Source organism: Urocitellus parryii, chromosome 2, assembly GCF_045843805.1.
Source record: "Urocitellus parryii isolate mUroPar1 chromosome 2, mUroPar1.hap1, whole genome shotgun sequence".
Lineage (NCBI taxonomy): Eukaryota > Metazoa > Chordata > Mammalia > Rodentia > Sciuridae > Urocitellus > Urocitellus parryii.
The window spans coordinates 189,592,791-189,618,916 of record NC_135532.1 but is presented as its reverse complement, the minus strand read 5'-3'; the positions used below and the strand labels follow the sequence as shown (position 1 = coordinate 189,618,916).

General features: G+C 35.3%; 1 protein-coding gene across 2 annotated transcripts in view; it reads right to left on the bottom strand.

Annotated features, from left to right (window-relative positions):
* Positions 1 to 26,126, bottom strand: part of Vgll3 (vestigial like family member 3) — a 44,335-nt gene that overhangs the window by 11,117 nt on the left and 7,092 nt on the right. Inside the window, exons 2-3 of one of the 2 annotated variants that reach the window (XM_026394006.2) lie at positions 21,481 to 21,766; positions 12,110 to 12,646 (exon numbers count right to left, since the gene is read on the bottom strand). In XM_026394006.2, coding sequence (XP_026249791.1) covers positions 12,110 to 12,646; positions 21,481 to 21,766 — 823 coding nt within the window. The remainder of the gene's footprint in view (positions 1 to 12,109; positions 12,647 to 21,480; positions 21,767 to 26,126) is intronic. The other variant, XM_026394007.2, reaches the window with a different exon arrangement.

Sequence of the window (26,126 nt, the reverse complement as noted above, 5' to 3'; positions counted from 1 at the left end):
TATTTTGCCTCTCATCAGTCTTTGCAAGACCTTTTTTTTTTTTTTTTTGGTCATCTTTTTGCCAAGGAATTTGGAACATGTTGGCTACAGACAACTGTTTGTGAAACCCTATATTGTTGATAACTAGAATAATAAGAGAAATGTTAGGTGGCCTGAAAGAGAATAAAGAATATCTGTAAGTTTTTCAGGCCATGTGGAATTCTTGTATATAATCTTTGCAGCCTATTTGAAAACTGATGCAAAATTGGGAACAAATTCTGAAACAGAGCTCTTCATTCAAGCTGTTCTTTTGGAAGATTCTCTATATGAGATGGGAAAAAATAGCAGAGCACTAGTGAAAAGATGATTTGCTGGTACAGAAAGACCCTGACTCCTGAAAACAGACATTCCAATGGTTTGTGTGGTTTTCCACCTTTAAGGGTCATACCAAAACTATCTAAGAGCGTTTTAAACCTCTACAGCTGCCCCTCGCCACACACAAAGAATCAGCCGTGGTATCATTTTAAAAGGCCCCAACTTCCAACATAGCTAGGGAATGACAACTCCTTTAAGAAATCTGTCAAGAAGGCTCTAAACATAATTAAATGATAAGATGAAAATGCTAATTACCCTATTCACCAATAAATCTTTTATATACATTTTTATATATTATACTGTGTCCCATAAGTTTATATAATTACTTAATAAAAATAAATTTTAAAGAAAACAGTTAAAAGATAATAGTATTGCTTAATTTCACTGTTTTTGAGAAAGCAATTAAGAAAGCAAGAGTTTCTATCCAATTTACACAGCAACTGATACAGTAAACATGTTTTGAATCTCATTCACATTAGCATTAATCAAAATTAATGCAAAAATAGAAGATGCACTAAATCTTTCACAACTTTGAAAAATTAACAGGTATTAATGGAGTCTTGTGGAGTCTCATTTCTAGTCTGACTTTCTTTTCTGCACCTAAAATTTCTTTCTGATCCATCTGAGTGAAAGGATGAATGCCTTGACAATACATAGGCACAATGGGATGGTGTCTTTTTTTTATTCCCCTCTCATTCCATGTGACAGAGTGCTCTAAAAAGATAGAAATATGTTTAAAAATGTCTTGTAGATACATAAAATGGTAATTGTTATCATATATATGTATTATGTATGTAAACATGTTTTATTTTTCATTTGCTACCACACTTTACCACTATGTGCCTAACCAGTAAAAAAAAAAAAAAAAAAAAAAAAAAAAAAGCACCCAGTATTCACTGTATAGCCAACCAGTGAATACCACTACTGTGAAATTTGGCTTCAACAAATATCACAACTTATAGTCAAGAACAAAAACTAAGTTAGATGCAATCAAAACACAAAAAAATGTATTTAAAGCTTGCATATAAATTATTTCTGATGCTTCACACCTCCAGTGTAATTTTCTTTTTTTCTGTTTAAAATGCACCATATTTAATCAAAAATCACAAGAACTTTCATTTGTTTTACTTGTCAACATCTGGAAAACACAACCATGTGTATGGGTTTATTGCAATCTTTTAGCTGGGTCATGTCAGAAAGTATAATTTCTGTTTTGAATCCAGGGAAAAGGAGGAGCTAAGAGGTTATGAGACTTGCTCAACATGATACAGCTATGAAGTGGTGGTATGGGTCCCAGAATCTTTTTGCTTTTTTTTCCTGTGCATATATCTGGACACACATTGCTACATCTCTGTAAAAACTAAAAATCACTGCATTGACCATTATTTTTTTAAGATTCACTAAGTGATTGGGGAGAAATTAATCTCTTTCTCTTTACTATTCCTCCTTGTTCACCTCTTTCTTGGAGACGAATGAGGGTATAGAGCTCAGTGGTAGAGTGCTTGTCAGTCATGCATGAGGCCCGGCTCAGATTAAAAAAAAAAAAAAAATATATATATATATATATATATATATATATATATATATATATATCTCACAGATGTACTTATATAATTTTTTTCCTTCTTTCTGGACTCCCCTTCTTTCATTCTCCTCAAACTCTTATTAGTGAGCCCAATATTGCAACCCCAAAAGTAAACATGATTTCACAAACTACTTTTCTCTGCTTTCATTAAATTACATGTACATGAACACATTACACAGACCAACACATTCTGGATTTTAAAGAAAAAAAAGAAAGGAGATATATATGTATGTATGTATGTATGTGTGTGTGTATATATTTTTATATGTAAATATATGTGTATACATATATATTTACACATATATGTATATATATAAAAGCAGGAAAGCATATATATATATATATATGTTTAAGGAAAGCATATATATACATAAATATATGTATATGTATATATATATAATATATGTATATATGTTCTTATACATATACATACATATATACATATGCATATGCATATACATACATATATATACATATACATATATATGTGTGTGTATATGTATATATATGTTTTCCTACAATTTTTTCCAGTCAGCAATTCCACATGGAACATAATTCACTTATAGATTCTCCTCTTGGTGACAGTCACTGAATTCTAGTCTTATCTAGTCTTATTATGAACATTATTACTAAACATTTTTTTTATTCAAACATCCTTAAATGCTCGCATTTATGTGTAGAAGACTCCGGGATTAAAATGTGGAGCCAAAGCTTATGAGTACTTTTGATGTTAATTCCATTTTCCAGGCTACTTTTTAAAGGTTACAACTCTTTAATTTCCTACCAACAATATATATGGAAAATAGAATTTTCCCTTAACCGAGATATATTATACAAGGATTCAAATTTATACACTCACAATTATTTCCATTACTATACAAATTCATCCTAAAACATTCATAATGCTCTCAGAAGGCTTCTGAACTTGTCCTATCAAGCAAGATAAGGATCTTAGGCAAATTCCCATGGATTGGGCATCATGACATTATCACACTATTCTATGGCGAGAGGCCCAGGGAAGAGCACAGGCATGATGTCTACATGGCTCTGGGAGAACAGGGGAATTTCATTAAAGTCCAGCAAAATCCAGCCATGGATACTTGAAACTGACAGCAGGGCTCTGGAATGCATTTCTCCCCTCTGATTCACCACCCAGTTGCTTTTCTTGCACATCTCACTATCTGGCTGGGATCTCCTGGCATTTTGCATGCTTCTCAAACATGGTTTCCATTACTCTTCTGGTCATGAAATTGTCATCCTGGACATGTGCCCTAGTCAACTAACACCATTCAAGAGTGTGTAAATATTTTATCATATGTGTGATAGTTGTTTTTTTTTTTTTTTCCCTCAGTGAAAATAGGTTTATGATATATAGGCAGGGGTAGCTTTGTAGAAAGGGTGAAGCAATCAGTTGTTGATTACCACACAACCCTTACCAAAACACACACACAAGAAAAACTTAACAATTACAAAGGTCCAAAGAAAGTATTTCCATTAGTTCACAAATGTCTGCCTCATATATATATATATATAAATATATATATATATATTTTTTTTTTAATTTGCGACTATTGCTTTGTGACACTTTATCTTTCCTTACTGAAATAACACATTCAATGTAGGTATTCAAAATTCTGTAAGTATTTACTGAACAGCATTACTGCCATTGAGAAATACTGTCTAACACTGGATTCTGTATGGATACGATGTTTAATTTTTCTATCTGCTGAAATCAAATATTCAGAAATAACTTCTGAATATACAATAAATAAGATTTCATAATTTCCTAATCACTGATAAAAGTTAATAATATTGTCAAGAGTAAGAATAGATGTTTGTTTACAATTCAGCCACCTTTTACAAATGTATTAGCCATGGGGGTCTAATATATGTTCCATAGGAAGAGGTGAAGTGAAAAGGAGAAATTATTTTAATGAAGCATCTACATAATATTTGTTACTTTGATGCCTTCTATTCCCTAGAGTTAAAAGGATCATAGGGCCATGATATTTTAATATTACCTAGAGTACCCTCTAAATTATTATTGTGGATCTCTGATAATTCCTCTCCAAACTTACTACATCTCTCTTTCAAGATAAAGCTTGGAATTGGAGCATAGTGATACTAATGAATATTCTAGCATCTTAAGTAACTCATGATTTTCTTTAGTCCTTCCTTATAAATGAAAATGTTTAAAAAGAGAAACTATCTCCTAGCAGTGATTGGATATGAAGCTCCATAATTTTAAACCTTTTAATACTCCAATTAAATTACAAAATTGGTAATATTTTTTAAAGCTTTTGGAAGAGTTTAGAGCAAGGTTATTTTGAGAACTTTCAATGACAGTCTTTTTGATCCAGGTTTGTTAGCATCAGACCAGCTACAAAAAAAGCATGGCTCTCAGAATATTATCTAGAGATAACAATTCACAGGATGGATGAAAAAGCAATGTCAAACTAGACATCTACTGGTCTTTTATGCCGAGAAACCATTCTCCATTTACTGCTGTTGTATATCAGCCGTTTCTTGTCCTGCTTTACTGTTTCCTGTGTTTAATAAATCAAATATATTTATGTTTCTACTAATGGATTTCATTGCAAAGCATTCTTATAGCACTGATCTTAACCAGTGAAGGAGTTTAACCTATTACAAACGAAACACTATATGTTCTATAGTAACTTTTAAAAAAACTTTTCTTGAATTTTGCTTTAGTACTGAGTATTGAACCCAGAGCCTCACACATGGTAAGCACATGCTGTATCACTGAGCTACACCCGAGCCCTACTATGTATCTATTTTGAGCAATAATAATTCCCACTTAAATTCCATTATAATTTTGTCATTTGTAAACATGGTCCTTCTGATAGATGTTCACATTGCAAGATTCAGAGTAAACCAGGGTTTGTTTTTAAATGTATTTTACTCCATAAGTTTTCAGAAATCTACTTAATGTGATTTCACTTTAATGATTTTATCAGACACAAAGTGTCCATCAAAAGAAATGAATAGATAAAGACATTCTTCTATTTCTAACTCCCCCAGTGATGCCCAGTATTCCCTATCTAATATCAAAATGTAGGTTCTCCTCATACAATTTTTAGCAGACTTCCTAACAGAGAAATTCCATTCATAGGCCAAAGAATTAGGCCCATTGACATTCATTTCTCTTCAGAAATAATCTAGTTCATTCTTCAACATCTGACACAGTACTAGAAATACTTTTCTGAACTTAAGAAAAACTTCATAGGGGCTGGGGATGTGGCTCAAGGGGTAGCGCGCTTGCCTAGCGTGCATGCGGCCCAGGTTCGATCCTCAGCACCACATACCAACAAAGATGTTGTGTCCACTGAGAACTAAAAAATAAATATTAAAAATTCTCTCTCTCTCTCTCTCTCTCTCTCTCTCTCTCTCTCCTCTCTCACTCTCTCTAAAAAAAAAAGAAAGAAAAATTTCATTATCTGAATTTCACAAGTAATTTGTAGATCTGATAACTGTTGTAGTTCTGTTTTTCTCTGCCTGACCAAAACCAATTTCCTGTGATACATAATCTTGATTTTACTTAATATTTGAACATATCTTGTCAGTGAGAAATCAACCAGATAATACTTATTATCTAGCTAACACCATAGTTTGGAACAGTCTCATATAATGATTCCCTCACAGAACCTACTACTCGGGGGCTAATTATACACATCTATGACTAATACTCTTTTTTTTTTTTCCTTTTATTTTTTTTTACTGGTTGTTCAAAACATTACAAAGCTCAGGTAGGTTTTTGGAAAAGTCAGAATAACATTAGTGTGTTCTATTCCTTTTTAGCTCCACATTTCATGATCTATGTTATAATAAAAAATGTTGTTTTCTGTTTTAATTTTAGTTTACCTAAATGTATCTCAAAAAAAATATGTGGACCTAAACTGTAATATATATATATATAGATAGATAGATAGATAAATATATATAAAATATATATCTCTATATATAAAATGTTGCATTATTGTGCTATTTATCAAAGTAAAAAAGAATAAATTCATAACAAAATTTTAGCTAAAATAACAGGAGGTCTACAAAGAAAAATAAATCTGTGAATCTACAGATGAATACCATTCTCAAGCCACAAGCAGCTTGTGTTTACAGAGAAGAAGTCACATCACAAAACATGACTCCTTCTACTTTGGGTAAGTTTAAATACAGAGAATGAAGTGGAAGTTATAAATATAGTCAACTTTGTATTTTAGTAAAAAAAAACTCATTGACAAAATTCTACTTGAAAAATTAATTCAAACTGGCTGGGAAATGCAAGATTGTATGTCTTACATAAGGTAAATTATGGACAATAACAGGAAATAGGAATGACAGCATTTCAATGAAATGAAGTAAATGGTTATGACCAGTGAAAGAGGATTACTAGATCAAAATTTAATTAATGTCATCACCCAAAAAATCTGTGAATAAGAAGATGCATTTTCTTGCATTCATATGCATGTCTGATAATATATTATACACAACCACAAACCCTCCCACACTTAACTCTCTTCTTTCTGATGCACACAGGCTCATTTAATATCCAGAGGTTGCTTGAAATTAGTCCTCCCTTCACTTTACCATTCTAGATATTATCTCCAGTCCCACCTACCCTGAAACTAAACCACTTCATAACTGCTTAATGGGAGTGGAAACTTATGAAAGTTGAAAGCAATGGCTTTTACTATGAAGAAAAATTAAGCTAAGTGAGTCCAACAGCTTTTTTTCAACTAAGCCCACATGCTAGAATCAGTGCTTCTATGGAGGTCACAGAACCTGGTTTTGAGATTGCTAAAGGAAAGGGGAGAAAGAATAATAGAAGATTTGTGATAACAGCATTTTGGCAAAGATATATTTTCCCAAGAAGGGCAGATATCATATCAACACACTGATTATCTCAAGGTAACTGTAATACCTGTTCAACAAGAGAGTAATAAGTGAGATAGTGCCAGTACAAGGTGAAGGGGAGAAGGCTCCTTGGATACAAATTCTAAGGAGGTGTGCATACACACAACCCTGACAGTAAGGAGGCCTTTACATTTTGTGTGCCAGAGAACTTGACTGAACTCATTGTAGTTCAGTTCTTCAGAAATGATGCAACATTTCACTTAATTCTTATGGAAGAATTTTACTTACCACACTACAGAGCTCTATTATTATGAAATGCTGTAACTAATTTTTAAAAATGAAACTTCTAAATTTATAAAGGAAATTTAAATTAATTATAGATATGATAAATTATTTTTTAAAAAATAAAGTTCCAGAAATACAGAAACATAAAATGAAAAGTGAGAGTCTCTCAATCCCACAAGATATACATTTAAGAGATTTGAGAACATGTACATATACTCATCATGAGTGTTCATAGCAGCATTATTCATATTAGTCAAAAATTAGAAACAAAGCAAATGTTCACCAACTAATTCATGGATAAACAAAATATGGTATATTCATACAATAAATCCACCCATTAAAAAAGGAAAAAAGTATGATATATACTACAATATGGATGAAATTGGAAAAGATTTCATTAAGCAAATGGAGACACCTAAGGTTAGATAATATATGAGCCTATTTATATACAATGACCAGAATACAAAAATCCATAGAGGCAGCAAATTGACTAGTGGTTGATAGGATCGGATAGTAGGTTGATAGGATAGGATAGAATAAGGAGTGATTCCTAATGAGTACACAGGATCTTGCTGAGGTTATTGAATGTTCTGGAATTATATTGAAAAGGGTTACACAATATGGTGAATAGACTTAAAGCTACTGAACTGTATTCATTAATTGTGAGGTACATCAATATAATAATTGTTTAAACTTAAAAACAGTGAGTCTGTTTACCTTTTCTTATGTAACTAGAATTTAGAGACTATCTCTTATATGCTAGAGCATTTGTAAATGTTTCACTGAAATGATACACTTAACACTCAAAATGATGGTATATTAGGCATCTTTAATGCATAAGAAACCTGAGGCACTGGGAGGGGGTTAAACAATTTGCTCAGAGTCTGCTTATTTTGTTTTGTAAATGCCTAAGCTGAGTTTATGAAATCGGACTGTCTGACTTTAAAACTCAGGTCACGTGCTAACCTACCAGGAGTAACTACCATTAACAGTTGGGAGAATATAATTCTAAATAATTTTCACTGAGGAAGTATGCTATAGTTTGGTGTCACCAAGAGATCATGTGTGGGACAATGCAAGAAGATTCAGAAGAGAAATGATTAGATTATGAGAACTTTGAACTAATGGAGAGATTAATCCATTGATGTGCATTAACTGGCTGTTAAGTGTAGGTAGGTAGTATGTGGTTGGCTAGAAGAGGTACGTCACTGGGCATGTGCCTTTGGGGTTTATATTTTATCCATGAAGAGATCTCCCCCCCACCTTCTGTGTGTGTGTGTGTGTGTGTGTGTGTGTGTGTCTGTATGTGTATGTGTATGTGTTTCTTCATCCTGCTTTCCAGATCCTGAGTTACTTTTATCCAGAGTCATTCTGCCTTGATGTCTTGCCTTACTTTGGGCCCAGAGATATGAAGGAGGTTGTCTATGGACCAAGGCCACTGAAACCATGAGCCTCAAATAAACTTTCCCTCCTCTATGTTGTTCTTGTCAGGTCTTTTGGCCACAGTGACAACAAAGCTGACTAAAACAGAGTACATATCATTTAAATTTGGGCTGTGACAGTTTGAGCAGAGCTGAGTAGTGGTGACAGAGACTACATGATCCAGCAAAACAAACTATTATCTGGTCCTGTACAGAAAAAATTTCACATTTGCACCAAACTGTACATGTTACTACAAAACTTTCTTTTATCATTTCATGCTATATTATGTTGAACCTTTCAGATTTCCTTATTTTCTTTAAATGTCTGCAAAATAAAAATATACCCACAGTTATTAAATCATTTGCAATGAACGGAAAGTTTATGTTCCCCCCACAAATTCTTTCATTGAAATCCTAACCTGCCAAAGTAGTGGTATTAGAATGTGGGACTTTAACGTGGTGACCAGGTCATAAGAATGGAGCCCTCATGAACGGGAATAGTGCCTTTTAAAAGAGGTCCTAGGGTGCTCATTTGCCCCTACCACCAACCATATGAAATCATAGCAAAACAATGGTCATCTATGAACTAGGAAACAGGTCCCCACTGGACACCGGCTCAGCCACTGTGCTTTGATCTGGGACTCAGTAGTCTCCAAAACTGGGGGGAAAAAAATCTCTTGTTTTTAATGCTATATAATGATATTATATAGTATTAGTCACCAAGATTATGTCATTTTTTTGTAGCAGCCTAAAATGAGTAAGACCACTTCTCTATGGAAACACCATGGCTAAGAAAAACACCATGTCATTTAACAAACTACCCTAAAAAAGTTGAATTAATTTATTTACTCTCTAACACTACCTATATTTTGTTGGTCTAGATATCTAGACTTTGAGAAGCGTTATGACTTTCTCACCTGAATAAAGCTTTCTTCTTTGGCTGTTCAGTAGCCCTCCAACATTGATGCTGAGTCCTGAGCTGCAGAGTCAGGTCAGTGTGATGCAATCACATAGAGGAAACTGTCCCTCACTCTTCTCAGCTACCTTATCCTTTCCAAGCTTGTATCTTTTACATGGAAACTTATGATCTCTTACAAGTAGTTGTAAGAGTGAAAGAAAAGCTACTATATCTGGTTGTTGTCCTTCTATAGTGAATACTGTGGTGTGCCTTTTGTGACTGAGGCATTCATTCTCCTCCTGTTGGTAGTCCATGACTTAAGAGTTGATTCTTTGGGAACTGCCTTCAGCTCAATGAAGACAACTTTATTATGGCCTTCTACCAGAGGCAGATCACAAGCAATAACTGGTGAATGCAGAAATAGGAAAGGCAGATGTCCTAGGCTCAACGACAATGATGGGGGGCCATCCATCTGCAGAGTTCTCTGTGAAGTCAGGTCTGTACTGACCTTAATTCAACAAGCAAGACTTTCTCGGTCCAAGTCTTATCTCAACTCACAAAGGTGATGCACAAATAACACTACCCCATAAAATTTCCTGTGGAAAACAGTCCCTTTCTAATTCATGTGATAGTTGACTTTATGTCTGAATTTAGGTGAAGAAAATGACTACATGTGGCTTAGAGCCTTCTCATTTTGGGCCAACCCCACACAGAGAGCCCCATGAAGTTCCTCCTGCTAGCGCCCTTTGTAGGGTAAACACACAAGATTCATGCCTCAAATTATTATTTTTTAGAGAAAAGTATGAGCATTCATCAGTCTCTTTTCCCAGTAATGGGGTTCTGAACTGTGATAAAGATGTTTATGGGAATCTCTGAGGTTCAGATTTTCCCTGGGACTGCATCTCCCAAAATGTAAATTTGGCTGAAGGTAGTAAAAAGTCCAGTTGTAGCAGTTAACCTAATCTAGGATACAAGTCTACCTCCTTAATGACTATGCCAATAATGCCATTTTCAACTGCTTGATACCTTTGTTTTCTCAGTTGACTCAAAACTCATGGGATAGGGATAGATCATGATCATGACCCCAAGTCCACACTGACAAAGCGCAACAATATATGCATCGAGTTAGGAAAGCCTTCATTCCTCGCTATGAACTATTATGAGTCTTAGTTACCGAATTTTATCTATGCACACAGGGAGCTGCTTTTCCAGCACTCCATTAGAGAAGGACACATCCAGATTCAAACCTCAGCTTGGACACAGGACAATTTTATTTAGGCAAATGGGTTTCCCAAGCCTGGATATACACAGATCCTCTCAAAACTTTTCAGAGAACAAAAAATCCATTCTTGTCCATTTCCAGAAGGTGAGAACAGGGCATTTCATCCTGACAAGACTATTTCAAGTTTGAATTCTGAACAATTAGTGAATCAGACTCACATCAAAATACACCAGTACAAAAGTAAGCAAAAGATGGCAGAATTAGAACACAGAGCAAATTATCAGGGCCATTGTCCATGACAGTGGCTGCTAACCTGGGACTCCAACAATATCTGGCTCCAGGCATCAACAACTCAAGAGTCATCCTCATTCTGTTAGTGTGTGGCAATAGAAGAAGAGCAGCCTGTGACAGCCAGCCCCACAACCCACTCTTGTCTAAGAAGGAGAACCCAGCTCCTTGATAGTGTTTTTAGAGAATAAGCTTGATCCCTGAGAGTGGATGAGAAGCTGAAATGGGTGAGGCAGGGCACTGACCAACATCAAAAAGCTCAGAGACAGGCCTCTGACCAAAATAAGAAAGTTCTACTCATACCAGAGTGAATGCAGCCTGAGGCTGGGTATTTCCCACTCTGGAGAGTTTTCTGTCGTGAGACAGCACAGGATTAAAGATCCCTCCCACTGTTGAAAAGCTAAAGAAGGGGAAAAAAAAATCTCTTTGAGCTGGTGGAAAGAAAGTTCTAGGACATCACAAAGTGTTCCAGGGAAGGAAGTTGTGATTGGAGGTGGAGATGGGTGACTTTGGAATGTTGACTCTGGGGATAGAATTGATAACTTGATTTTTGTTCAATTCTTAATTTTTTAATATTTTTAGTCTGGTGCCTGTGATTTCATGAACTCAGAACTAGGAATACTATTAATATCATGCATCTAGTCCAAAAAAAAACAAGCTCAAACATTTAACACCATGACCTTCAAAGCTAGAGAGGAGATGAATGCTAGAGGAAGAAATCCTTCCTTGCCATATTTTTCTGAATCTGTTGAATTTGTAGATTTTATAGTAGTCAAATTAAGTCTGTGTTACTGAAATGAGAGTGGGGAAGGGCCTGACAAATTAATCATGAATTCTATTGGGCATTACACAGAATAGAGCACAGATAAGATTTAAAGAATATGTTCCAGTCCCTATAAACCTAAGGTACCAGAGATTGCAGTGCAAAGGAACCAATCACTAGCCGAAGAGACGGGAGAAAATTTATGAGATCTTTCTCAGGCTGGATTTCATAAGCTCGTCATACCAGTTTCTGCAGGAATGTAGGAATTATTGCAAAATGGTTAGGTTCTACAAACATATCATCAAAGCTTCACTGTACATTGGAAAAAAATGTTTCAAAAAAATTTTTTTAAATAATCCATCTTTTTAAATGCCTTAACTTATTCTTCTTTGTATGAAAAGGAGGAAATCTACCAGCTCACCTGTGTCAAACCCCACACTTGGCACTATGTCCACTGTTCCATGAAAGGCTCCGGCCCACGCTGAGGTAGCAGTGGTGACTGTAGTCGGATCTGTCTTTGTGATGTCACACTGGGGAGCAGGAATCCTGGCCGCTCTCACTGACGGCATCAGCAGGGGCCCATATGAGGGATCCAGGGCAGAGCCAGCAGCAGGGTGGTGGTGGTGGTGGTGATGGTGGTGGTGACGGTGGTGCATGTGGGCATGGGGGTGGTGGTGCCGCATGTACACGTCATGCATGTGGCTGTAGGATGGGCTCACCTGAGATGCCAAGGGATAATGCCAGGACTCAGACACGGGCGGGGGAGGGGCTGGGCCAGTCTGATGCAGGCCGTGTCCTGGCCAGGGGCTGGGCTCTGCAGCAGTAAAGGTGCCAGGGGGTGCAGTGACCTGGAAGTCAGGATGAACTCCCCCCAAACAGGGTGCAGGTGGGGGCTGGTAGGAGCTGGTCCAAAAGGAAGTTGGAAAACTACTCCGCGGGCTTGAGAGAGCTGAGCTGTCTGAGAAGACAGAAAACACATTATTTACATAAGATTCAATTCTGGGATAGACTTGCCTTTACTTGTCCGATAATGTTTCACAAGCAGGTGAATCAGCATGCACTCTTCCTCTCCCCACACAGGGGTGAACTGATATAAAATGTTAGCCTGTGGGCTCCCATGCCAAGACAATGGGCAGGATTCAAAGTGCTGAATACCACCTTCACCCCCAGCATTTGCTTTCTTAGTTTGTGCTGTGGCAGTCTGTGCTGAGGCTTGCAGTTTGGGGATTGAAAAGCTTCATTTCCTCTTGGGAGGTTTGGTGCCTTTAGGCCTGAGCACAGGTCATGGCTACACTCTTCCTGTAAAGAAAACTTGTGCCATAGATGAGTCGTGTATGGATTGGAAATAATCATTTTGACCAACTTCTTTTAAACACAAATATATTTTTCACTCAAACCAAACATTCCAACTCAAAAAGTAACACATGTAAGTATGCCTACATTTTACTGTGCTCTCTAATTTTCCTTTAAGAAAAGTATATTCCTGGACCTGGGGTTTTGGCTCAGTGGTAGCATGTGTGAATCAATTTTCCCTTCAGTGTTGGGATCAATTCTCAGCACCTCAGGTAAATAAATGAATAAAATAAAGGTCCATCAACATCTAAACTAATATTTCAAAAAAAAGTGTGTGGGGGGCGGGGGAGTGTCTTCCAACCTCTTTTTACCCCCTGTGCAGAACTGGGAGTCTTTCAATTGTGATAATAATGGTTAACATTTAATGAGAGTAACCAAATACCCAACACTAGGTCAAGAGCTTTGCATGGATGCCATAAGATCCTCACTCTAGTCCCATGAGACTGTTATTTATTATGGACATTTTAGAGATGAAGGAATGGAGGCAGAGAAACCAAAGATTTACAATGGCAAGCACAAAGCTGGGCTTTGAAGCTAAGATATCTGTCTTTATTTTATTATTTTATTTGTAGTGCTAGGGTTTGAACCCAGGGTCTTGTGCATGTGAGTCAAGCACTCTACCAACTGAGCTATATCCCCAGCCCAAGACATTTGTCTTAAGAATCAACGGCTGGCATGCTTCATAATATGCTGCAAAAAGAGATAATTATAACTACAACCTGAACATCTGGAATTTGTTGAAAACTCTAAGTAGAGTTCATGGGTGTAAGGAGGTGTTTGAAAGAGAAAATAATATCAAAGAACACCACACAGAAATGGAAGAGGGGGACTCTTCCTCTAACTCTGCATCAATCCAGTGGCTCAACTGTCATGACCTATTTCTGAATGACCTAACCTAGTGTATGCCAAACATAAAGGGGTCAGGAATGACTAGACAAATGTCATTTTCAATCACCATTTGGAGGAGGACAATAAGTCAAAATGCATAAGCAAAAAGACATGGCAGGCATTCTCACAAGAGGAAGCCAAGAGAAAGAACACCGAACCAATCTAATAAAGTGGAAACCAAGTCTACATTGAAAGGTTGAGAGGAAGCTAGTTTTGTGAAGAGGTAGGACAAAGCATTTTAAGACAATGAAAAAGCACATGAACAAAGACCACTTATCACATACACATGCACACAGTAGCAGTTGTAATAGCAATACTGAAGGGAAAATGAAATCAATAGGCAGAATTTGAAAAAAAGAAAGATACTACAGAAATATGAAGGACCCAGATGAGTGTTCTATGAATTATTCCTAACTACTGATACAGATTGCCAAAAATATGAGTTATGCATGTATAAAAAGATAGTATTTTCATACTGGGTTCCACATAAGAGAACCTTCTAGATCATTCCACTGAAGAAAGGATATCAAAGTACTCTGAAAATTAAAAGTATCCAAAGTATAATGTGTTCATGGTCTCACTTCATTAATTTACAGAACTTTTTTTTTCCTGCTTCAGGGAAATAACTTGAATTAACCACTCTGTATATCATGAGGTGAGTATAATTTGGCTATCACCATCATGTTCAAGCATTTTCTCCAACTTCCCTGAAGACACTGGCACCAGCAGTGCAAGCACTTCTACTCTCTTCCCTGCAGCCATCATGTGCCTCCATTTATCCTGTGAATAAACAGCCATTTAGAGTCTCATTGTCAAGCATATCCATCATAGCACCATGACGGTTTTGAAAGCTTTGAGGAAACTTTTGTTCTTCAAAAGGCAAAGGATGATGCTGCACAATTGTCAAGTCTTCCCATCTTTCCAGGAAACCTAATGGAATGACTGTGGTTTGTCACAATCTATTCAAAAGATCCCACATAAAAATCAAACTCACTGGCATTGCGGCAAATATACTTCATTTAATAATTGTTTCCAATTATGAAAAATGCTGCTAATGAAGGCAGGTGCAGTGTTGCATGCCTGTAATTCCAGTGGCTGGGGAGGCTGAGGCAGAAGGATCATGAGTTTGAAGTCAGCCTCAGCAAAAGTGAGGCGTTAAGCAACTCAGTGAGAACCTGTTTCTCTTAAAAAAAAAAAAAAAAAAAGACAAAATAGGGCTGGGGCTCAGTGGTCAAGTGCCCCTGAATTCAATACCCAGTACCCCCCCCAAAAAATGTTGCTGATGAAACAAAGGACAGTTATATAAATTATGAGAAGAAAATACAATTTGCCTTAAGGGATGGCCATTTGTAGAATATTTTTGTCACATCTACAATGAAAGCCACTAGTATTTAAAATCTACACAGGGAATTTATAGATATCCTCTAAATTACATAGTGAAGCTTTTGCCACCATCAATCTGTCATTTTGCTGTAGCAATTCCTATCTTTAGGACCAAATCATTCTACTCTCAAGCTTTATCTCTTGGTGTGCCAGAATCCACACTCCAGCTTACAAATATGTGCCACAGATAGAGTTCCCTTGAATAAAGTAGCCTATCAAAATTCAAAATTACAGAGTGTAGACTGTTTCTCTGGTTGCTTTCCTTTTGTTTATTCTCATTTATATGGACATGGAACAAATCTTATTTTATACATGCCTAAACATTTTGGATATACATACACAAATGTGAATAATGAACTAATTCCCTACCAAAATATTATTCTTATTTATGAAGTATCAGGTTGTGATTAGTGTACTCATTATTATTGAAAGAAGACATTTACAAATACACTCCTTAAAGATTAAACAAAGTACTAAAATGTCCAGGGAGGAAAAAAAAATTAAAAGCAACTTAATATATTCCCAATCAGTATATCTCCTGAGATCAATATAAAGTTTACAAAGATCTATGCAGCCTTTTTCAAAAACACTGTTGCATTTTACAAGTAAGTGAAACAATATTGAATGGAAAATATGTGTATGAAAAAAAAATGCACTTCAGAATCACTATTTGCTATCTTTTTTAAAGAAAAAAAAAATCTTGACACAAAGAAACAGATGATATGCTTTGTTTCATGCTGGAGAATCATTGTGCTTATTTCATATGTATGTAAATTTTTTTCATTACATGACTCTTTGCTTACAAGTACTTAATCACAGCCACATTTGTTGGATGAAAAAGCATATGAAAAACAGCACGAGCTATTTCTGTGCCATATTACTTTTCAGGTTAGTGGAGACAATTCAAAACTGCATGATATTAACACTCTCTGGTGACTTTGGATTCAATATTATTCAATATTTGGGTGATATTAAACAATTTTTGAATGATGTTAACACTGATAGCCTAACACATATGAAAAGCCAAAAGATAATTTGGTTCACTTTGCATTTGGGATTAAAGAATCCCCACCCCACCTCTCTCTCTCTCTCTCTCTCTCTCTCTCTCTCTCTCTCTCACACACACACACACACACACACACACACACACACACACCATAGTTTATTTCTAAACAAAAAAAGAAAATGATGAAATTGATATATTTTTGTTCAGTGCAACCAACCCAAAGCATACTAAGTAAATCTATCTGATTCCAACCAGAAATGTATCTTACAAAATCTAAGGAGTTTCTTACAGTATTTCCTCCAGTTTAATAGCTGTGATGCTCTTTACAGTAACCCAAATTGTTTCTTAAAAGAAAGCAAAATACTAATGATAAAAAATTGAAGAGAAAATTGAAATTATAATTTAAAGAATTTAAAAAATATTACTTAATTTTGAAAACAATATTAAAAGACAAAATGAGATAATGAAATGCTGTAGGACCTCTATCTTAAGTCATCTTAATAATCTCCAGAAAACACATTCTTAGAATAAATATTGATTAAACACATCAGTGTTAAATGATAATATTTATCAGCTTAATCTCAGTAAAGAAAAAAAAATCAGCTCAATCAATCATTTTTAACCTAAAGGGATACTGATAAAATCCAAGTGCCACTCTCCTGTTCAGCTTCTCATGTACACAAACTGTCAGGTCAGAGGTGAAATGAAACATGTTTCAACATTTTCTGTCATTCAGGAATTATGCATTACCATCATGTTCAAAGATTGCCCTCTAGTTACTTTGTTGCACAGTTACTCAAAATGGGCCCCGTGACTCTACAATGAGAGTTTTAAAGAGTGACATCAGATGCCCATATCCTTGGGGGCAGAAGAATGAGGTAAGTCAAGCCTTGCTTCCTTCTCACGTGTTCCTCCTCAACTTCCTGAAAGCAACAACCTCCAGAGCCTCCTGGACATTCTGCTCAACTCTGTCCTTCCAGCCAGACTGTTCCTGAGATATGCCTTCCTCGTCCTTTTTTCCAAAACTGAGTTGCCCCAAGCACACCCTATGTAGCTCAACTAACCAAAAGATAGTTGCTTTGCAACTACAAGAAAAGGAGAACAAAACACCAATAAGTTTTCCATTCAGCATAGTTTTAAATATGTGACCTATCTGCCATTATTTGATTTGTTACTCATTTCTACACACAATCTCTCTCTCTCTCTCTCTCTCTCTCTCTCTCTCTCTCTCTCTGTGTGTGTGTGTGTGTGTGTGAAAATTAACGCACAGATATATTCAAAGCCGATGTTTTTATTTGGATGGGGATAAGGTTACAATCAGATCATTATGTTTTCTTAACTGAAAATCTCTAATTAATTTCTGATAAAAAGTATAGTGAGATTGGAATTAATTGATGAGATGATTTGTGAAATAATGTATAAATATTTTCTCTAATCAGTTTAAGTACAAAACACATAAAGTACTCTCCTATCTTCATTAGAAGATATACATTCAAACTATAGCTGTTGTTTGATTGTCACCTGACTTTTTTCATCTAATATGGAAATATCTTTTGTAGTCAGACATAATTCAGTTGCAGCACTGTAGCATATCTGAAGCATTGCAATAACTCCATGATATAAACTAGACCCTTTAATAGAGCTGGTCAGCAGCTCCTTTGTAAAGTGTCATAGTCACTACTACTAACATGATCAATAGCCTTTAGCACCTATTATGTCCAAAACACTCTGCTTTGTGCCAGAAATATAAACTTTCAGAAAACAATACTTCTGGATAAAAACTCAAGATTGGTTTTCTACTTACCAAATGAGTGGAAACTTACTTAAGGAAAAGAGAAATGTCATCTGACTTTCATTGAATGCCTTGATTCAAGCTCTGTGCTGAATTACTCATATACATTATCACAAAATCTTTACAATAACCCTAGGACTTGACTATCAATAAACACATATTACAATTGAGGAAGTTGATCTCAGAGAGATTTTAAGTTATTAATCCAAGATCACATTACAACCAGAAACTAATAAGGTTTGGACTTGACTCCAAAATAAATAAGCTCCAAAGACTGCATTTTTCAACTTTGTATAGTTTTCTCAATTAATATTAAATTCTTGCTGGCACACGCTACAATGCCCGCTACTCAGGAGGCTGAGGTACAAGGATCAGAAGCTTGAGGCCAGCCTGGGCAACTCAGAAAGAACCTGTCTCAAAATAAAAAAGGTCTGGGGATGTAGCTCACTAGCAGAGCACTCCTGGGTTCAGTCTCAACTACTGAAAAAAAAAATGTCATGAACTATCTCCATCATATATGTGAATCTCATTTTATTTTATCTTCTCTTTAATTTTCTGTATCTTCGATTACATTTTGGGGCTCTCCTATGAATCCTACCCAGCTTTTTTATGTTTATTTAAAATTGACTAATTCAGAACTAGAAACAACCAAGGTAAACTTCTGTTCACAAATGGAAAGTAAATCGTGCATCTGAAATCAAAGAATTTTACAGAACAAAATATTTTCACAATTACTTAATTCACCGCCTTATCTTATAAATAAGAAAAGTGTATCCAAAGGTTTCATACAAATCCTGAGAACACAGTATAAATTTGGTTCCTTTAATTCAGTCATTCAGTTATTTAATTTATATTTATTTTGGAGTTTCCTCATAGAAATGCATTATCTTGAGCATCGGGAAAAATGATGTGAGATAACTAGGTGTGATATTCATAAACCTAGTGGGAAAGAGATTAAAAAGCTCTAAAATATATGCTCGACACTACCACTTTTCCCTTCTCTCCACATATACAAAGACTTTTGCTTCTCATTGCCCATGCTAGGGTCAATCTTCTGAGTCTTTGCACTAGCAGTTCCTTTTTTGTAGAATTATTTCCCCCTAAATAGTCACATGATCAATCCTTATTTCTTTCAGGTCTCTGTCCAAATGTAACTGTTTCAGACAGAGCTTCCATTATGGCCTGCAGTAAAGTAAGACGTTGCATGACATTTTTTCTTGATTACCTGTTGCTACCACTGAAACATAAGCTCCACAAGTGTGTAGCTTCAGGCTGTCTCATATAGTCCCAGTACCAAGAACATCAACTAGATATGCTAGGAGCTTGATAAATAGTTGTTGAATAAGTCAATGAATGAAACTGGAGATAGATTTGAAGACTGAATTGAAGATTATGCCAAGAAAATTCTAATTATGGTATTAAAATATTACCATTATTCACCCTTTGTATACTAAAATGTGCCACTTGATCAGAAGTTTTCTCTAAATATTTCCAATGAGTCATGAAAATATTATAGAGTTTTTGCACATAATACAACAACCCCTTTAAAACGTTTCTGGCTATGATACTATAGACAATTGCTCTAGACAATTTGGTGCCCTTTTGTTTTTGAGTTTAAATGATTACTGGGCTTTATATGCCAATAAACTTAAAGTAGAAGATATTGCAATAATTATTCTCCTGGAACTAATTAATCTGATAAGATTTCTTATTGATGCATCATATTGTTTACTAAAGAATCTGATTCACAGAAACATTCTTATTTTCACCCTCTAAAAATTATTTACCATGTGCTATCAAATAAGACATTGATTGACATCATAAGTATTTTAGGTTTTCCAAGGACTGTTTTAGTTCCTGTAAGAAATCCATAGTATTTACTAATCAAATAAGCAGGATGTTTCCCAATTCACTTCTACTGAATCTTGTTATCTGAGTGTAATCCACCTTCCCCTATGGTCATGACAGAATAGTTTATATTTGCTAGAAAAAAAAAAAGGAGGAAAAAGGGGAAAAGAAGGAGGGAAAGAGGAAAAGGTGAGAGGAAGGAAAGAAGAGAGGGATGGAAGGAAAGCAAGGAGAGTGAAAGAAGAAGGGTAGAAGAAAAGGGGGGAGGGAAGGAGGAAGAATGGGCAAGAATTAAAAAGGTGGAAGAAGGGAAGGGAGAAAAGCCCTGTATCTACAGATCTACAGATCAGGCTCAGCAATTCCAGGCCAGTTCTCTGGCTGTAATAGAGCAAAACCATTCCTCTGACATTGAGAAGGATATTAGTTCCCTCTCACTTGACCTGCTCGAAGATGGCCAGCCTGTCCTTATTATGGGAATCACTCAAGACACTTGTTAAAATGTGATTCCCCATGTCTTCTTCCAGAAACTACTATGCTTCAATAGACTTGATACAAGTGGTCTTTGATTTGTCTCCAACAACACTAAATCAATGATTACCAAATTTGAGTTTGCCTCTCAATCACTGGGCATATTGGCTGAACACAAGTGGACATTATCCCAGAGTTTCTGATTTAGTAGATTAGGGGATGGGGTGGATAATTTACATTTCTAACAAGCTCCCTGTGATGTTCAGGGTTCTGATCGGGAACTTTGAGATCCATTTTATAAGCACTTCTCATAACCAGGTGAATTTGTAAGAAACATCTGTACCACATTTCTCTGAAGCTATCATTGGAATGATGCATTATTTTTTTCTAACCTTGTAATTACCATGAAAATGTCACCCAGTGATTTTTTTTTTGTTAGAAATCAGATTCAAATAAATCTCTGTGTCCTCCAGTATAGAAGAAAATAAGAAGATGCTCAATCTGCAGCGTTTTCTTTATTATGGTGAAACATCACTTTATATCATAGAAATGCTGCCAACAATGCCTAGTTGTACACTTTAAAGAGTTAATCCAAAATCGGCTGAAAAGCAAGCTATGGAGAGAACACAGACTGTGTCCCTGGGTCGGACTCAAATCTCCACTATGTCACCACGAAACACCTACAGGAATGGGCAATAACTAGCTTTTTTAGAAGAGATTCCGGCACGCCTATTATTTAGAGATCCAAAATTGGGCCATCGGGGCTTCAGGAATGGTGCTTTGCTTTTTGATTCGGCCACTATAAACTCAGGCCGGTTGCATTGCTACTTTCCATGAGGAATTTAAGGGGTGTGACTGCATCCTTTCCAACCCTGCATTCCACATGTGACAAAACTGATCCAGCTGTTTGTCTGAAAGAAATTCCTTGCTGTCCTTAAAAATTAAAAAGCAAGTGATATCCGTCCTCCAGAGGCAAGTCTCCAGCTGGAACCTGGTACAGGCAGTTGCGAAACAGAGACAGTGCCCTGGAGAGCATCTGCTTTTGAATTCTTACCTCGCCATAGGGGGGTTAGCCCCATCTTGCTTTTTGAAATGGCAGATTCTGGATGGAAGGTGCTGGCTTGGCCCAAAGCTCTTGAGAAGTGTTCATCCACTACTGACCCAATGTCTCCCTGGAAATAAGTGAAAAGGACACAGCGAGAGTTAAGGTACTCCATCTCGGCAGGCTGGTCTTTCTCCTCCTCCTCCTCCTCATCCTCCTCCTCCTCCTCCTCCTCTTGTTTGCTGGGAAGGGTGACTTCCAGAGAGTCCTGCATCTTGCTGTATACCGCTAACTTCTTCTGGGATGGAATAAACAAAACACAGTATCAAAGACCATTTGTAAAAAAGCATTAACCAGTTAACTTTTCACTTTAAAAAAAAAGAATCTAAATATTAACATATGTTTGCAAATTGATTCTTCTTCATCTGCTTTATTCCATCTTTTCCCTCCTCAAACCAATTGCCTCCTTCCCACACTAAAAAAAAATCTACTATTCCAAATCAGTTAAAGGGGAAAAAAAAAAAAAGCCTTTTTCAAATTGTATATTTTCAGTGTCAGAATTTCATTTTTTGTTTGTCTTTCTTTAATTTAGTTGTACTACAAAAGATAATAATTTTTTTTAAAGTGACAGATTTCTTCTATTTTTTCTTCCCACTTTTGATTGACTTTTAAAGATGTAATCTACAGTAGCATTATAGTTTAAAACAGGGAAGAACAGCGGATAGGAGATCTAACTTACTCAGGGCACGATGGAAAAGAAAAGAGCTTTTCATAAACGAAATAAACTAAAATAAAAACAGGAATGTAGCATCTTATAAAAGGATTTGGCAGATGTGCTGAACTCATTTCTCAAAAATCAAACTAAAATGACAAAATAAGTCTGTGTGAAGATCCATTTTGCATGGAACATATTTTTCAGATGTTCCACTTACCACCATTACATAGAGAGAAAAAAAAGATTTTATTGTGGCTTACTGAAAAGAATACAAAATGCTGGAAAGGACTAACTTTCCAAATAAAAATGAGAAAAGCCTTATAATTTAAAAATATTTTGAAATATATGATCATAACACCAATAACAATTAATACATATTAAGCCAGATACTCTTCTAAAAACCTTGTGTTTAGTTCCTCATTTAATCTTGACAATTCTATTACATGGTTATTATTAGTATCTGTATCTTAGAGAAAAGATATTAAGGCATAGAGAAGTTAAGTGACTTCTCAAAAATCACAGAGCATGTTAGTGATGGAGGCAAAATGCATAATAAAACATCCATGGGGAGAGATGTGCATGCATATGCATTACAGGGAACAGGAGAGGAATATCTAGGGTGGAAGAAAAGTCACCAAGATGTTGTATTTGGTATTGTTTCTTTGAACAGTAAGCTGTAGTTTATTTTTTTATTCTTGCATTTTGATATTTCCACATATTTTTTCACTGAGCATGTATTATTTGTATCATCAACTACTTCAATATGAAATAAATATACACTGTATTGTTAAAGCTTATAAAATGCATTATTTCAGTGACCAAATAAGCTTTCTATATCATCTGTTTATTTGTAAAACCCCATCCCTTCTCATATCATTTTTCTTATTTCAGGAAAAAAAAAACAAACAAACAACAACAACAACAACAAAAACACACACATGCTAGAAAATGAGTGTGAATAGACAAAACTAAACTAAATCATTGCAAAATACTACTCATTAGTTCTGCAAATGTTACCAAAACACGTAAACCTAGATTCTATTTTTCTGATGTAATTACTAGATTCAAAATCCATAGCACCAAACTATAAATGATGTTCTTTGGTGAGGTGGACCCTGAATGTTTAAACACATTGTGAGGTGTGGTTATTAGGTTGGGGCTCTTATTTACACAATATATGTGTTGCTTTTTTATTTAAACTTTGTGTTATTATGGTATCATTTATTAATGAATAGATAATGAATAGGTAATTGCAAAGACTGCCTAATATATTTCTTATAATCTATTTTTTCACAGATTTAAGCCTGTTTAATTTTACTTGAATGATAAAAACAACATAATAACATAGATTATATATAAAAGGAGGGGGTTAAACTAAATCAGCTCTAAAGTTAGTTTCAAATTCCATTAAAAAATTAAACAGATATTGTGATCAATTAGTCAAACCACAGTGCTGTTTCCTTGTGTGTATATATATATATATACTTATTCAAAGCATGCTTTGTTGAAGGATATGCACACACATTTTCTTGAAGAGTCTGGCATACTAGAAAGAAGCACTGCATTTTTATGGAAGGGATATTAAAACTAATCTACAGAGCAGCTTCACTCACTGTCCATAGTGTTCATTCTAATCTATGAAACTGATTCTCAGCACAATTTGTGAGAATCAGGCTATGCATATAACAGTTTCACTTGTTTAATTCTAATATTTATTCTTCAAGTAAAATAGCCTTGGCTGTGTTAATTATCCAAATAAAGGCAAGAGTTTATTTTATCCTCACTTAGCAACAATTAATTCTTAAGTAAAATAAATTTAAAGTTATATATACTGAAAAAAATTTTGAAAACTGCATATCCTGATACATATGTAAAATATTGTGATCAATAACAGCAATCATACAATATTTTAATTTGTAATTGATGGCTGTTGAATTCGAGATACAGATTTTTCAATCTATTTAAGATTACATAATTTTCCAAATGCTGCACTAGTTTTGTGGGGGTTTTTCTCTCAGTTATTGAATGACTGAGTACAAATAAATTAATGCTTGAACGAATATACTTTTCAATACACATGGGCGAAAAGTAAGCAAAATCTGCCCTTGTATCAAAACAGCTGTCAGTCTAGTTTTTAGAAATCATTCTTCTGCCCATTCATGCATTGATTCTCTATATCCTTTATATTTCACACACATGTAATATCTCTGTTTATATTCTTATAAATATGCATGTCAAAATACTTCATTTTGATATTGCAATTATCTGTGGTTCTAAAAAAAAGGAGCCTATGATGTTCCTATCAATAAGCAGTATTTAAGAATATTTATCATTCCCACCTGCACTTTTTTCAATAAAGTGGATTAAATTTTTATAAAATATACAGAACCAATTTAAATACTTATATCTCCAAAACTCACATACTTATAGCCTCACAGTTAACATCACTGTTTAAAAGAAAAATTTCAAAGTATCCAAATGACCTGATAACTACCTGAAATGCTAAATCTGAATTAGTATAAATTTTTCAACATTAATTGTGAGCATAAAGAACACAAAAACAAAATTGAAATAGAAATGAACTCATATGCTGACATTCACACGACGCTAATTTTCTTCTTTATAGACTCTTGAGCTTAACTACTTTCTTATATCTGTGCTTTGGTGATTATAAATCAATTATTTGCTTTTTTTTTTTTTTAATCCACCATACTACTAGTGTATGCTTTTGCCATACTCTGTATTCACCAATGTTTATTTTTTGGAATGAAATTTCCCTAGAGTTACATTCTTTTTTGAAAATCATATGAAATTTAAAATATTGATATGGAATCTAATAATCACAGAACCTAAACTTCCAAAATCAAATTAGAAATGTAATCCACTTATATTATTCCCCAAATACACAATCACTTCCTAATAAAAACTCAATCTCATAAGTATTCATAATTCCCTTATAAGCCTCTGAAGAATTGTTAAAAGAAATCAAGAAGCTGTCAAAGGTGGCCTTAAAGACTACAATCACTTCACCTAATGCACATATATGTCTCACTGTCACTGCCTAGTAATGACAATATTTATTTCCCCAGGTAATATTACTTTGGAGTTAGGTGAGGCAATGAATGGGTTAACTGACACACAGTGAATGCTAACTCACAAAGGTGTAAAGCAGGAGAGTGAAGGAGAGTTGGCCCAGGCAGTGCAAGCCTTAGCCACCACCTCAATGCCTGCCATTAAGCGCAACAGAAACAAACTGCAGCAGGAATGTGCAGGGGAAAGGATTTGTCTGACAAGAGAAAGACTTCCATGTCAGGAGCCAAATACCACTAACTCCCCAAGGCTTAAGCCTGCAAAATGCCAAATGATTACTGTGCATATGTGGAAACTTTTTTTCCTAAGGAAACAAAAGTATTTTAATGAATCACTGCAATCATTGGATATTTAGAAATAGCTTTTTCTTTTTCTTCCTTTCTTATTTTTTAAAAATTTCTTCTACTAGCTATCTTCTTTAAATGCAAGGATTTGGGGGGGGGGTGGTTCAAAAACATGAGCAGTGCTTTTAGAAAGAACCATTGGCTTTTAGTAAATGTTTCAAAACTGTGAAGCTCATTGCTCTTTCATCATTTTTTTTTAAATTTACTTTAATAACAGAGTTTTAAAAATATCTCAGAGAGACTTGAGCTTTGAGATCTTCACCTGTATGGAGGTGAATGGATCAGGAAATGCAAGGTTGGGTTAGGTTAGTAGAAACATGCCATAGACCTTTTATACATTTTATTTCATTTACTCTCTCTCTCACATGCAGAAATACTTTCCCAGAATTCCCAATTTACATATGCAAAATCTGGCTAATTTAGCCAGGATCACCCAAGTAATAAGAGGCAGACATGGGATTAGAACCTATTTCTGTATTAATACAAATCCTGCGCTAGGAAAACAGACT